Genomic DNA, 14,923 nt, shown 5'->3' on the forward strand with positions numbered 1-14,923 from the left:
GGTGGTTTTGGGGAAAATAGATTCATGGACCCCTTAACTTTCAGCTGTATAGAAGTCCTTGCTAGTTGATGCTCAGTTAGAAGGTCACAGCGGACAGCCTTGAGCAGAGTACATAAATATTTCATTTTCATTTATCATCCCACGATTGAGTAGTTAATTTTTCATTTTCAACTTTGATCCAAGAAGATCTTTACCTTGATGATAGATTTTAAAAGCGAGAAAAGGCCAGATATTCTTTCAATCAAGGAAAAAACCCTAAGCCTTAGGGAAAGCGCCTTTTTAAATAGCAAGTCGATTTTGCTGTTTTGCGAAACTAGACCCCTTGGAATTCTAGCAAAGATGGGCCTCGATCGCTGCTGTTTGATTTCTACTGCTGTGTTCACTTCACCAGTCCAGGCGCCACTTCAAAAGACTGGTAGCTGCCAGTGGCATTAATTTTCGGTAAAATCTCAGTGTGACTCTTATATAGCTGTTACATAGAATCAACAGAAGTGCATTTGGAATGGCAGTTTTAAAAAATGTTTGTGCACTAGGGTGAGTGTGATGTGGTAGAAAATGACTTCACCCTCAAGTTCTGTATTGAATCTGTGGCTTCTCAGAAGGCATCTGACCCCATCAGTGGATCAGGCTCCAGGCCTATGCTCATCTGAGAAGATTACCAAGCTCCATATTTACCAAGTTTTCTCAGTAGGTGTGGATTCTCTGAGAATACAGACTATTTCTTACATGCTTTAAAATTCTTCCTGTCACTTCCTACTGTGCTTTTTATATCTTATGATTAACGTCTTTGTCCATTTTGTTTGTAGGTTTTATTCAGCGCGGGTAGCCAAAGAAACCATTATCAAGAACAAGATGTAGGACTGGAGATTAGTGGATTAATGTTAGATTCTCCTTATAAATACCATTTTATGAGTCCCTGGAGTTTGTGACATTTTGGCTATATGCTAGTCTCTTAAAATTATATAAGATTTTACAGGTGTTTTTTTGACGTAAAAGTAACACAAGGATTGACCCAAAGCTTACAAACAGCTATAGTAAAATAATAAGACTTAGAGCCATGAATATAGGTACAACCAAAAGTGTTCCTTTAATTGGAAGGATCTAGCTACAATATGTCATTATATTTAGCAATTTATTGGCAAATATTTATATAGTACAGATAAGAATGACAGAGTGAACCCAATGTAATTCTTTAAGAAGCTGGACGGCCAGGTATAGCACTGGCAGAATGTGGTTTCAGGTCCCAGTGTTTATAGTATCAAAGACTACTCAGGCTTCTGCAAGATTCTGAGACTAGGAGCTGCCTTGGTGTCATGGTGCAATAACACATGTTTTTGTTTTTGAAGAGGATGTTGAAAATATGCCTGTGTTGACTTTTTTTGTCGTTGTTGTTTATAATTTAATTGTTCAAATTGGCTCAAAGATAGAAAACAATATAAAGATATATTAGGAAATGTCACTCTCCTATCCTCTTTCCCGTGTCCCCAGTTTCTACTTTTCTCTTACACAGTTGACCCCTAGGACTGTTTTCTATGCATATGCTTCTACTCTCTCTCCCTCCCCACCCCCACCAAATATAGACCAGCTCTGCCCCCTTATCTTCTCAACATGGTTTCTTGATGATTTTTTTATTCTTTATGTGGACATATAGAGAGCTTCTGTGATGGGTCTTTTTGAGTCACAGCACCTGCCTGATAATGACTCGCAAAGCAGGATGGTGAATAGAGACCAGTCCTATAAATAACAGAAGCTGTTTCTGCAAACCAAAGAATACTCTTCTTTTGCTCAATTAGTGACTTTGAGGCTTCTCTATCCCATTTGAATCTCCAAATAATAGTGCAGAGTACTATAGATAAATGTAGTATATACTTTATTAAAGTCTAATTTATATTGAAAATATGAAATTGTGTTCCTTAAAGTCTTGGTTTAGGTTCAGATCCAGGGAGAAGACATTCTGTTATTTTTTTGTCTGAGTCCCAGTTTGCTTTTCAGTTCTCTATTAATCCATTCTAATATTTGGTTGATATAAAATATGCAAAGGAAAGTGCTGGTTTTCATTTCTGAGTTGAGCAATTCTGTGAAGGAAAGTGGAGGTACTAGAGTAATAGGTCTTCTAGTGGAGCTGAACAACAAAAGTAACTTTAATAACTATTTAATAACTGTTCATTATTATCATTACTATCATTAAGAAAGCATAATTTCTTTTCCACACAATTTGAGTTATGAATAAAAATACTTGAAGTTCAAGCAGATATTGTTAATGATAGCATTAATAAAAAAAATCAGTGGAGATTTACTTCTTTAGAGCACTTTTCCTGTAACAAATTTTAATTTTTCTTTAAAAATGAGCACCAGGTTTAAGGGGCCACATTAGTGATGGATGTTTAAGATAAAAGTGAACCAGGTGCCCAAGGCCCAAACTATAATTGTACTCCTACAAGGTCATACCTAATTATGCATTTCCTGACTCAGGGTAACATTAGAATGTTTAATACATTTCTAAGATTCTGGAGAAGATATAAAATAATAGACTTGTGGAGTTCCCATGGTGGCTCATCAGGTTAAGAACCAACATAGTTTCCATGAGGATGCAGGTTTGATCCTCTGAGGGTTAAGGATCCAGCATTGCTGCAAGCTGTAGTATAGGTCACAGATGTGGCTCAGATCCTATGTTGCTGTGGCTGGGGCATAGGCCTCCGTTGCAGCTCTGATTCAACCCCTAGTCTGGCAACTTCCATATGCTGCATGTGTGGCCCTAAAAAGAAAAAAGAAGATTTATTTTTAATCCCAGAGATAATCCTAATGTATAAGATTTCCTATTTGCACTTGAAGCAGTTCTAATGATTAGGCAGATTGTTTTTTTGTGGCAAATACATTTACTCTTTATATGTCCTGTATACATGGCATCAGGTCCTCTGTGGAGGGATATGGCCCTTTTTACTGAAATTAAGAAAGATCTAATTGAAATAGGAGACCAATAAGAAAAGGGTCTACACCAGCTTTATGAATCCAGACTGATAGTTATTGTGGGACATGATTATAGGATCATTCATCAGAAGTTATTTCATCTCAAAGAGAAAAAGGATTGAGCTAAAATTTGTATGGAGGAAAAATGGGCCAAATGTTAGGTCAATAACAAGGACTTCTGTGCAGTTATTTTTAGCTTTCGCTATAGCAGCAAAGACCTGTGCAGTGTCTCAGTTGCCACTTATTTCTGATCCTTAGATTGTTGTTGGAGACAAAGTTGTTTTGATGCCCGTGAATGCAGGACAGCCACTACATGCCAGCAACATAGAGCTTCTCGATAATCCAGGGTGTAAAGAGGTAAGTTTTGGAGGAAAGGAAATCACTTTGCAGATTTTTTTCAGGAGAGAAAAAAAGTCCTTTTGTTTCTTTCATTAGTTTCATAAGTATAAGTCCAGTCATGCTAGTTAATATCCCTAAGACACATGTAAATTTTAGATGGTCCTTCCAAGGCATTTTCTAAAAATGATTTTTATTTTCTTCCATTATAGCTGGTTTACACTGTTCTGTCAATTTTCTACTGCACAGCAAGGTGACCCATTCACATATACATATATACATTCTTTTCCTCACATTATCCTCCATCATGCTCCATCAAAAGTGACTAGGTATAGTTCCCAGTGCTATACAGCAGGATCTCATTGCTTATCCATTCCAAAGGCAATAGTTTGCATCTATGAACCTCAAATTCCAAGGTATTTGTATTGATGTACATACCCTGTTGTCCAAAGTTTTTTTCTCCTTTTACTAGTTGAAGTAATAATTTCTGGTATAAAAAGGAATCTGAAGTCTGATAACTGACCATTTCTTTATTAATAGGTGAATGCTGTCAATTGCAACACTAGCTGGAAAATTACTTTATTCATGAAATACAGTTCCTATAGAGAGGACGTACTGAAAGGAGTAAGTATGTGCTACACAGAACACTTGCTGGAAGAAATGACGGTAGTTTTATTGAGCTTCTAGATGCAAGACCTGTGTATTCACTGGTGTTTTAAGTTTAAAATGCAATGCTAAACCTTAATATGCACACTGAATTTTCCCTTCTGTATTTGAAAATGTATAAATAATCATTGAAAGCCAAGGGTAAATGGAAGGGCCTAGAGTAACAAAACCAGAAACCTACTTCTTATGTTTGTTGTCCAGACTTTTGTTGGAAATGCAGTTTTCTTGACCTGTTTTTCTAGGGTGATGTTGTCAGATTGTTTCATGCGGAACAAGAGAAGTTTTTGACTTGTGATGAATATGAGAAAAAACAGCACATTTTCCTTCGTACAACTTTGCGTCAATCAGCCACTTCTGCTACCAGTTCTAAAGCACTCTGGGAAATAGAGGTGAGTAGATATTTTTGGGCTTTTAATAAATACCTGTATCAAAAGACAAGGTCACTAGGCTGATTGTTTTATTTTTATAGGCATCATTTATTTTTTAATCTTTTATTTTACTTTACTTTTTATGGCTGCATCTGTGGCACATGGAAGTTGCCAGGACAGGGGTCAAATTGGAGCTACTCATCTGCCAGCCTACACCACAGCAATGCCAGGTCCAAGCCTCATCTGTGACCTATGTCACAGCTTGCAACAATGCCAGATCCTTAACCCACTGAGCGAGGCCAGAGATCGAACCCGCATCCTCATGGACACTTATGTTGGGTTCTTAACCCACTGAGGCACAATGGGAGCTCCTAAACATCATTTATGATGGATTCATAAAACAATAACTTTTTGAACCAACTTGTACCTCTTTACTGCTGTGACTAGTATGAAATGTTACTGCTTCCTTTACCCATCTTCTCAGGGGCATCTTTCATCTTCTCTTGTTTAATAAGGGCATATATATGATTTTGCTTTTTGGCTGCCTTGTGGCACATGGAGTACCTGAGCCAGGGATCAGATCCGAGCTGCAGTTGTGACCAATGACAATGCCGGATCTTTTAACCCACTATGCCCTGGGGCCGGGAATTGAACCTGTGGCCTGGTGCTGCAGCAATGCCACTGATCCTATTGTGCCACAGCAGGAACTCTTGGGTTTGCTTTTTTTTTTTTTTGCCTTTTCTAGGGCAGCTTCCACCGCATATGGAGGTTCCCAGGCTAGGGGTCTAATCGGAGCTGTAGCCACTGGCCTACGCCAGAGCCACAGCAACGCAGGATCTGAGCCACATCTGCAACCTACACCACAGCTCACGGCAACGCCAGATCCTTAACCCACTGAGCAAGGGCAGGGATGGAACCTGCACCCTCATAGTTCCTAGTCAGATTAGTTAACCACTGCGCTGCGACGGGAACTCCTTGGGTTTGCTTTTTAAAATTCCATTTTGAAGTGTTGTCAGGACTGATCAGACTGAGGGCCTTGGCCTCAAATGGCATTGGGGTTAAGATGGAGCAGGAGGACCCACTGTAAGTGAGCATTCTCAAGTGCGTATTCACCAAAAAGAGTATTTGTGCCTCCTGGCGATGCCATTTCTATTGGAGTGAGGAGAATCATAGTTAAGAATGCATCCTTTGAGAGATATTTTCTTAAATATGCCACTAAGAGTAATTGAAAAAATGGAAGGTTTGGATTTTTTTTTTTAAAGGACCTTTCTGTACAATGGAGGAGACAAGATATACATAATTAACTTCAAACAAGCCAACATCTCTCCATTCCATCTTGATTTAACTTAGGACATCGAGACCAATAGCAGTGGTTCTCAGCATTTCAAACACACCCCCCATTAACAGCATATAGGTTGTTATAGTTCTTTTAATGTTCTCAAATGAAATTCATAGTTTATTTGATTATATATTCTTATGATTAAATATTAATAAAATGCCTGAATTTTAATATAAAGAAGAAAGAAGAGGACAATAATCCTTAATAGAATGATACATATATCAACATGTAAGTACCTACTCTAGAAGGTTTGGTATTTATACCTGTCTTTGGTGGATACATTTGGATTTGAGAGAGGTGGTAGGAGAAGAGGATCAAGGGAGCTCCCACTGTGACTCAGCGGTCTAAAAACCCAATGTTAATTAGTATCTATGAGGATGTGAGTTTGATCCCTGGCCTCACTCAGTGGGTTAAGGATCCAGCATTGCTGCAAGCTGCGGCATAGTTTGCAGATGCGGCTCAGATCCGGTGTTGCTGTGGCTGTGGCATGGACCGCAGCTGCTGCTCCAATTCAACCCCTAGCCCAGGAATTTACATATACCACAAGTGTGGCTCTAAAAAGAAAAAAAAAAAATGAATAGGGTCAGAAGACATCTTATACAAGTTCAGGAAAATGAAAGAGCAGAAGAAAATGGTGGACCCTCAGATAATATCTAGTATTAGGAGGAGTAATAACAGAATTGACCTATTTGTACTGATATAAAAAAAGAGAGAAATCACCATAATTGAAATAGGGATAATGAGGTACATAAAGTATTGAAAGAGAGAAAACGAGATAGTATAATATATATGCAAATGAGATGAACTTTAATTAAAAATATAATATCAAAATAATTCTTTAAGTTACAACATGGTTTAGAATAGAGATGAATAGTGGGAGTTCCCATTGTGGCTCAGCAGAAAGGAATCCATCTAGTATCCATGAGGATGTGGGTTTGATCCCTGGCCTCTCTCAGTGGGTTGGGGATCTGGCATTACCATGAGCTGTGGTGTAGGCCAGCAGCTGTAGCTCTGATTTGACCCCGAGCCTGGGAACTTACATATGCCACTGATGTGGCCCTGGAAAGCAAAAAAAAAAAAAAAAAAAAAAAAATAGAATAGAGGGGAAACAGCACAAAAAAATATATAAATGTAATTTTTTGTGTGTGCTGTTTCACAAATATATATATTTTAATCTTGAAACCCTACTCATGTTGAGCATACTTTTAGTCCGTAGCATTCAGCAGAGACCATATCCTTCAATATATTTGGCATATCCTTCAGTAGGTGACAGGGAATTGAGAAGGTCTGGGGAAAATAACCACCACTGAAACTATATGATATTCTTTCCAGAAGCCTACTTTACAACTTACTGGGGTAAGAGAAAGACAGCAGGCAACCAGAGAATAAATACATAATTAAAATACACATTTTTCATGCCATAGATTTCTTATCATTATGCTCCAAAAAGTTTTCAAAATTTAGAGGTAATAATAATGTGAAATATTATTTTAAAACGTAATTAGCTAAATACAGTCATGAAAAAGTCACGGAGTGATTTCTTTTTTTTTTTTCTTGGTCTTTTTAGGGCTGCACCCTCGGCATATGGAGGTTCCCAGGCTAGAGGTTGAAATGGAGCTGTAGTTGCTGGCCTACACCACAGCCACAGCAACGCTGGGTCCTTAACCCACTGAGCAAAGCCGGGGATCAAACCTGTGTACTCATGGATGCTAGTCAGATTCATTTCCACTGAGCCACGATAGGAACTCCCACAGAGTGATTTCCATACGCAGTGAGTCCCTTGCATTTCATGTGTCTCTGTCTATTTAATGTTTGGTTCTAAGCCTTTAAAAGGAGTTTTGAATCTCATCTCATACATTTACTGTAAGTTTTATAGCTTTTGCTGTAATTGTACCACTGCACTGAAATCGTTTCTAATAAAACATGTAGTTGGAAATGCTATGACCCATTGAGTGGTCAGAATGGAGACAGTGAATAAATTATCTGGTCATTTTGAGATCATGTCTTGAATTCATTTAAGCTTCCCTCTCCATTGTATTTCTCTGAAATTATTGGCCTTTTCATATAATTCGAGGTAAAAACTTGTAGTATGATTATATGGTAAAGCATTACCAACTTATATTTGTGGTAGGTTTATTTGTGTAGGAGATTTTAAAGTGGTAGGCAGGACATTTCTGTACTGTGTGCTGCACTAGCCAGGCTTCAGTCTGGAAGCCTGAGCAGCAGGTGCTTCAAGCAGAGAGGTATTTGATATAGGCAGTTAGGTTACAGCATTGCTGGAAGGACTGGATGGGGAAAAGTGGGCTGGGGAACATAGTCTTATCTGAAGATCTGGCAGTACCTAAAGCCACTGTTGCCTTTTCCTGTACTTCAGGAGTCCTCATTCCTCCCTGTGGGCGCCAAGACAGACGCTGCCACCTCAACTGGAGCCCTAGGAGGAGCCTCTTTTCCATTTTCCTTTGCCTTCCATCTCCGTAATGGAGGGGAGGCCTTAGAAAGGTGGTGATGATCCTGAGTGTCACACACAATATCTAGCTTATGCTGAACTCTCCTGGGAACTGCAGGATATATAATATGTAATTCATGCCCATAGCATCCCTCCAAAATCATTGTGATAAATGAAAACATTCTCCCTCTCCTATCTCCAAATTGTCCCCTAGGATGCCATATTACTAGCCGTATTACTGTCTCTAGTCCCACTAGGGTATAAAACAAGAGTTCATAGTCTGTGATTCATGGTGAGTTCAAGTTACTTCTTAACCTCTAGCAGTCATATGCCAAAGCTCTGTGTATGTTGTGTATGGACAACCAATAGATTTTATCAAATTCTCAAAGGTATCTATGCCTCCCCCAAAGGAGTAAGACTTCAAACATTAACAAGATCACAGCAGCCGATAGGATTAGCAAAGGTTTGGTGGTAGAAGGTTGACTTGAGAACTGAACTTTGGAGAATGGGCAGGTGTTTGGCCACAGGAGAAGGAGCATTTTTGTAAAACTTCATCCACTTTGAAGTATTTTCATGATTAGCTTGATTAGCTCATTTGAGTTTTTGGAGAAGACATACAGAGAAGCTGAAGTCTAGCAAAAGGTATTAGAAAGTTCTACACAGAATTTGGGGATGGGGCAGGAGGCAAAGCATGGTCCAAAGTAACAGAAAGAAGGTTATTTCTTGGAGAATAGTGAAAAGTTACTGAACCCTCTGGATGCCTTATGATATTTAATCTTCGCAACAATCCTATGAATTAAACCCACACGGTACGTGATGAAACAGGCTTGAAGATGTTCCATTACTTGCTGTGATCATCCTCTAGTTGTTGGTGGTGCTGGGATTCAAACACAGTGGTCTTTGAATTGGAAGACCTGAGCTTTGCTAGGACACTAAGCCACCTGTCATGAGCAGCTGATTCAGACCTTCTTCCACATTCATTCTCAATGAGCCTAGTGGCTCAACGTCTCAGGCAAGGTGGGTTTCTCGGACAGGTATCAAAGGACAGGGTGTTAGTCAATAAGCTACACATGGAAAGGGCCAAGAGTTAATTTAGGCCAGACCTCCAGACCTTGGCGATCATGGGTCTATCTGCCTGGAAGGACCCCTTCCAGTCTCTCTACATGACTGCCTCATTCTCATCCTCCAGATTTCCACTTACACTCCATCTCCCAGACAGTCCACGCTGATCGCCATATCTAAAGAAGCATTCTCTGGGTACTCAGTCATGTGCTCTGTTCATTTCCTCCTGGCACTTGGCCAAATCTTACTTATTGAAAGCTCCAGTCCTCTTCATGGCTGTGGTCCCTAGAAGAGTATCTGGCACCTAGTAGGCTCTTAACATAATCTGTTGAATGACTGCTTGAAAAATAAGTGTGGGAAAACCCCATGGTATTTCTAGTTTTGACCTTTTGTCTCTTGGAGTAAGGCTGTGTTTGCAGATGTGAGGCATGAGAATCATGCAAGCCCAGTGGGTTAAGTGTTCCCTCACTCACTTATGGGAAATTTTGTTTTTCTGCCACATTGTATTCATGAAAACACAAGTTTAGCATGTACGGGCGGGCGGGCACTCTGTAAACTGTTGGCATTTGCTCGCCAGGAACATGCATAGCTTTCAAGCCCTTATTTTCCTTTCTCTTTTTGTCTGTAGGTGGTTCATCATGACCCCTGCCGTGGGGGTGCAGGACAATGGAACAGCTTGTTCAGATTTAAACATCTTGCAACAGGGAACTATTTAGCTGCAGAGGTAAGATTAATAAAGAGAGTGCTATTAAATCTCTGATTCTGAAGGAGTGGAACAGGCAATACAAAAGATGGTGTATTTTGTAGGAAGTTATGCACATTTGATTGTTGCCTATCATGTTCCCGATTGGCATGTAACTTGTTCTCAGAATGTAAATATTAATTGAAGCCTTAAAATAATCTTTGTCCTAAAAATTAAAACAACAAAATCAACAACACAACCCCATGGTTGGTTTGCTGTAAGGGTGTCTGGAAGGGGGTATCTGATTTGCATCTGTAAGAGATTCTTCCTGAGACTTCCTATTAAGCTTCGCTCTTTCAGAATGTCTGCTTTGGAATCAGCAGCAGCTCATTGTTGACTTGGTGTAGCCCAGACAATTTCAGGCTGATCTCTGTGGTCTCTTTCACTGGTGGTGGTTTTTGTCATTCAAACCATTGGAGAGGAAATGGCTTTTTTTTCTGAGACATTGAACTGTCCTAAAATTGTCAAGAAAAATGGTAAAAACATATAAAGGTCTTTTCTTTCTCCACTAAATGCATGTTAACAGTCACGTAGAATGAAGGGTGGGTAGAAATAACAGTACAGAAGTTTTAGAAATGATTTAAAATTTGGCTATCTAGTTTAAAATTAATTTTGAAAATATTTATTTTAATTTTTATAATTTTATAAATGTATTAATGTATTTACAGTGTTAAATAGTATGAATTTTAAATTAATATTCATTAATTAGTATTAATTTTTCCCACAATTTCCCCCTTTCATTTTTTTATCAAATATTCTTTTCTTCAAACTCTTTGAGCATGGTTTGGCTCTCATGTTCTATTGTGTCCATCAGGAGCATATTGGCTTGTTGGGGAGGGGGTCTCAGTTGCTTTGTTAGGGCAGTTTCTATTAATCCTTGAATAAGTCCCCTGGCACAAGGAATTATACAACATGCAACTAAGACAAGGACACTAACTACAACAGTTAGAGGGGTAAAGATTGAAGCTATTATCCCTTCCATTTTCCAAACTAATTTTCTAAAAGGTCTGTGAAGGGGTCTTTAATACCAGAATTCTCTGAAAGCACATCTGCTAAGGTTGTTAATCCATGTCGGGCCTTGGGGATGGTGCCGTCTGGGGTGGTGTTGATGGGAATGAAGGTACAGCACTGGCTACCAGTCATTACACAGACTCCACCCTTTTCTGCCAGCATCATGTCTAAAGCAAGTCTGTTTTCCCATGCCAGTTGACTAGTTGGCCCTAGCTGTTCAGCTATTTCTTTAATGGCATCTCTAGTGTAATTATGACTCTTTGTTGATTGTAATAGATGTAGTTTATCCAATCAACATTTCTGTTTATGGTTATGTTATGATCACCAAAAGAGAACAGATTCATACCCAGCAGCTACCTGATTTCTTGCCCTAAATTTGTTTGGAACACCCCGTAGAACACCTATTGAGTCAATATAGACTTGGGGGGTCAAAGGACAGCCCCCTCCCGGGATGATGTCTCATTCCCTCAGGATTGGCTGAGTTTGAGATTGGGGCCTAAATGCCAGGGTGAAAGGGATGGCCAATTGCACCAAATAATATTAATTTAATATTTATTTATATTTTATTTGTATTTAATATTATTTATATTAATTTATTTTTTTCTTACTTTTCTTGATCACACCTGAAACATGTGGACGTTCCTGGGCCAGGGATCAAATCAGAGTCACAGCTAATATCAGAGCCACAGTAGAGACACCGTCAGATCCTTAATCTACTGAGCCAGGAGGGAACTCCTAAATTTTCTTTTTACTGAAGTATATTTGATTTACAACATTGTGTTATTTTCAGGTGTATAGCAAAGTGATTCAGTTACACACATGCACACACATTTCTATTATAGTTGATTTACAATGCTCTGTCAAATTTTCGCTGTACAGCAAAGTGACCCAGTCATACGTTTATATATATATGTTGGGGAAATGGCTCAGATCGTCAGTTTTGGAAAATGAGACACATGAACATGGGGAGATCTCAACCAGGCTCTTTACTTCTGCAGAAGGGCGTGGGTACTCAAAAAGCATGTGCAAAGAAGAAAAGACCCTCCTTATTTATTTATTTTTTTTGTCATTTCTTGGGCCGCGCTCACGGCATATGGAGGTTCCCAGGCTAGGGGTTGAATCAGAGATGTAGCCTCCGGCCTATACCACAGCCACAGCAATGCGGGATCCAAGCCACGTCTGTTACCTACACCACAGCTCACGGCAATGCTGGATCCTAAACCCACTGAGCAAGGCCAGGGATCGAACCTGCAACCTCATGGTTCCTAGTCAGATTTGTTAACCACTGCGCCACGACGGGATCTCCAAGACCCTCCCTATTTATCCCTAATGCAGATGATGTACCTATCCCCTTCCCATTGGTCAGGTCAGGGCACACATTCTTCTTGGTTGGCTAATTTGAAACAAATTGCCACTGGGAGAAGATGGAAAGAGGAGGGGGTTGTAGGAGGGCGTTTCAGCCAAAACCAGAGCAAAATGGAGTAACCAAGATTTCCTTTGATAGAAAAAACATTATGTTACTTTACACACACACACACACACACACACACACACACACACACACACACACGTTCTTTTTCTCACATTATCCTCCATCATGTTCCATTACAAGTGACTAGATATCCTTCCTTGTGCTGTACAGCAGGATATCATTGCTTATCTGCTCCAAATGCAATAGTTTGCATCTACTAACCCCAAATTCCCAGTCCATCCCACTCCATCCCCCTCCCCCTTGGCAACCACAAGGCTCTTCTCCAAGTCCATGAGTTTTTTCTTTTCTATAGAGAGGTTGATTTATGTCACATATTAGATTAGAGAAAGAAAATATCATATGGTATTTGTCTTTCTCTTTCTGACTTATTTCACCTAGTACGAAAGTCTTTAGTTCCATCCAGTTTGCTGCAAATGGCATTTTATTCTTTTTCATGGCCGAGTAGTATTCCATTGTGTATATATACCACATCTTCTTAATCTGTTCATCTGTCAATGGACATTTAGGTTGTTTCCATGTCTTGGCTATTGTGAATAGTGCTGCAATGAGCATAGGGGTGCATGTATCTTTTTTCAATGAAAGTTTTGTCCAGATATGTGCCCAGGAAAAAACAGAATTTTTGGTCTCAGAGTTTTTGGTATTACTTATCTACCTTTGGTTTTGGATGTGAGGGAGGGTAAGGGAGTGGGGGTGGAGAAGTGATGAGAAAAAGGTTGTGGAAACACAAAGTTTCTATAAACATGCTAACCCTAAAGTAGAACTCAACCCCATGACCCTCTCCATTATGTTAATCTGTGATAATTTTCTTTATAGTACTTCCCACTGTCTCACTTATTGTGTGTTTTATTTTATTGATGTTCTCTGTCAGAATGAACACTCCACAAAGGCAGGTTTTTTATTTTTTGTTTGTTTTTTGTAACATTACCACTGTGTCCCCAGCACCTCGGACAGTGCCTAATACTTAAAAAGCATTTGGTGACTATTTTTTGAATGAACAAATTGAATACGAAGAAGCTATTCAGTCTTCTATAAACTTAGAGGATGGGAAGAAGAAAAATTTGAAATTTATATACTTGGGCAAATTAATCTCACTAAGTTCACATTTCCTCCCCCTGGAAAATGAAGATAATCACAATGCTTGTGTAATAAGACTATTAAGAGAATGAAATGAGGTCAAGTGCTTGGCATGATGTGTAATCATTGTAAACATCTGGTAAGGGATGCCAGCATGATTAATTTTATTAGATGATAAATAGAGATGGTCCTTACTTTTAAAAATATCTGACTCATTTTTAGTGAATCCACTCAATGAAATGAAATAGAGCTTTGCAATTTATGGGCTGTTTATACCATGAATGTTCTGAAGGGACGTCTTTGAAGAAGTAGCCCTTTGAAAAATTAAGCAGTAAGGTAGAGAATCTTGTCTGAATTAAGACTTAGAAGTCTACTGGATATTCTATAAAAGACTAGAAATTAGGATTAAAATTCTCTTGGGAATGGTAGAAAATTCTACCTTTGGAAGAGGATGCAATGAAGTTATAGGGAAGGGCATCTCCTTGATGGATGAGTAAGGCAGATGGGGAAGAAGAGAAGCATGTTCAGGCAATGAGGACAAGGAGCTGTGTGGCCTCGTACAAACTAGTGTCATGTGGCTAATTCATGTGTTATCACACATAAGATGTGTGTGAGTTTGGAAGTGATGCTTGAAGGTGAGAGGGGAGTAGTGGGGCCAGAAAGGTCTGGCCGCTGGTTTTTTCAGACCACAAATATTAAGCCAAGGAGAATGGGTTTTATCTTTAACAGAAAGAGCAGGGTATTAAGGAATTTCTGTTCAAAGAGGACCACTCCAGAGTGGCATTGGAGTGTCACCACCAGTGACATGTTGACTACTGGAAATTAATGTTCTTAAAATTAAGTAAAATTAGAAAGACCGGCAGCCTGAGAAGTGAGAGAAGCAGCTGGAAGGTCAAATGGGCTGAGTCACAGATGCCAAGCAAGGGAAGATAGAGTTTCAGTACGAAGGGAGTGTGCCCGAAAAGGTCAAGAACAAAATGTATTTACAGCATTTGGCAAGAACGTGATTATCTGTGACTTCGCTGAGAGCATTTTTTAGTGGAAACTAGAACGCAGTGGGGTGGAGAAAGGATCAGGAAGTGGAAGGAAGTGTGGACAGAGTTTTAGTATAATAATGGCTGCAAAAGGGGAGAAACAGTAATAAAAGGAGTGGAAGAGTCCTATTAGATTTTTATAAAGTATTTTTTATTTTATTTTTTTAAAACTGTAGATGTTTTTATTATGCTAAAATATGCATGACATAAGCCTTACCTTTTCAGCGATTTAAAAAAAAATTTATGTTTATTTTTTCACTATAGCTGGTTTACAGTGTTCTGTCAATTTTCTACTGTACAGCATGTAGACCCAGTTACACATACATGTATAGATTCATCCGAAATGATTATGATTTTTATAAAGTTTTTTTTTTAAATGTAAGATG

The 14,923-nt window shown here is 39.0% G+C and overlaps 1 protein-coding gene across 1 annotated transcript in view; it reads left to right on the forward strand.

The window, feature by feature from the left end:
• The window catches only part of ITPR2 (inositol 1,4,5-trisphosphate receptor type 2), a 520,896-nt gene that overhangs the window by 105,331 nt on the left and 400,642 nt on the right, over positions 1-14,923 (forward strand). Inside the window, exons 6-9 of the mRNA XM_047787348.1 lie at positions 3,226-3,324; positions 3,844-3,927; positions 4,212-4,358; positions 9,813-9,908. Of these exons, the coding sequence (XP_047643304.1) occupies positions 3,226-3,324; positions 3,844-3,927; positions 4,212-4,358; positions 9,813-9,908 (426 nt within the window). The remainder of the gene's footprint in view (positions 1-3,225; positions 3,325-3,843; positions 3,928-4,211; positions 4,359-9,812; positions 9,909-14,923) is intronic.

This window comes from Phacochoerus africanus, chromosome 7, assembly GCF_016906955.1.
Source record: "Phacochoerus africanus isolate WHEZ1 chromosome 7, ROS_Pafr_v1, whole genome shotgun sequence".
NCBI lineage: Eukaryota > Metazoa > Chordata > Mammalia > Artiodactyla > Suidae > Phacochoerus > Phacochoerus africanus.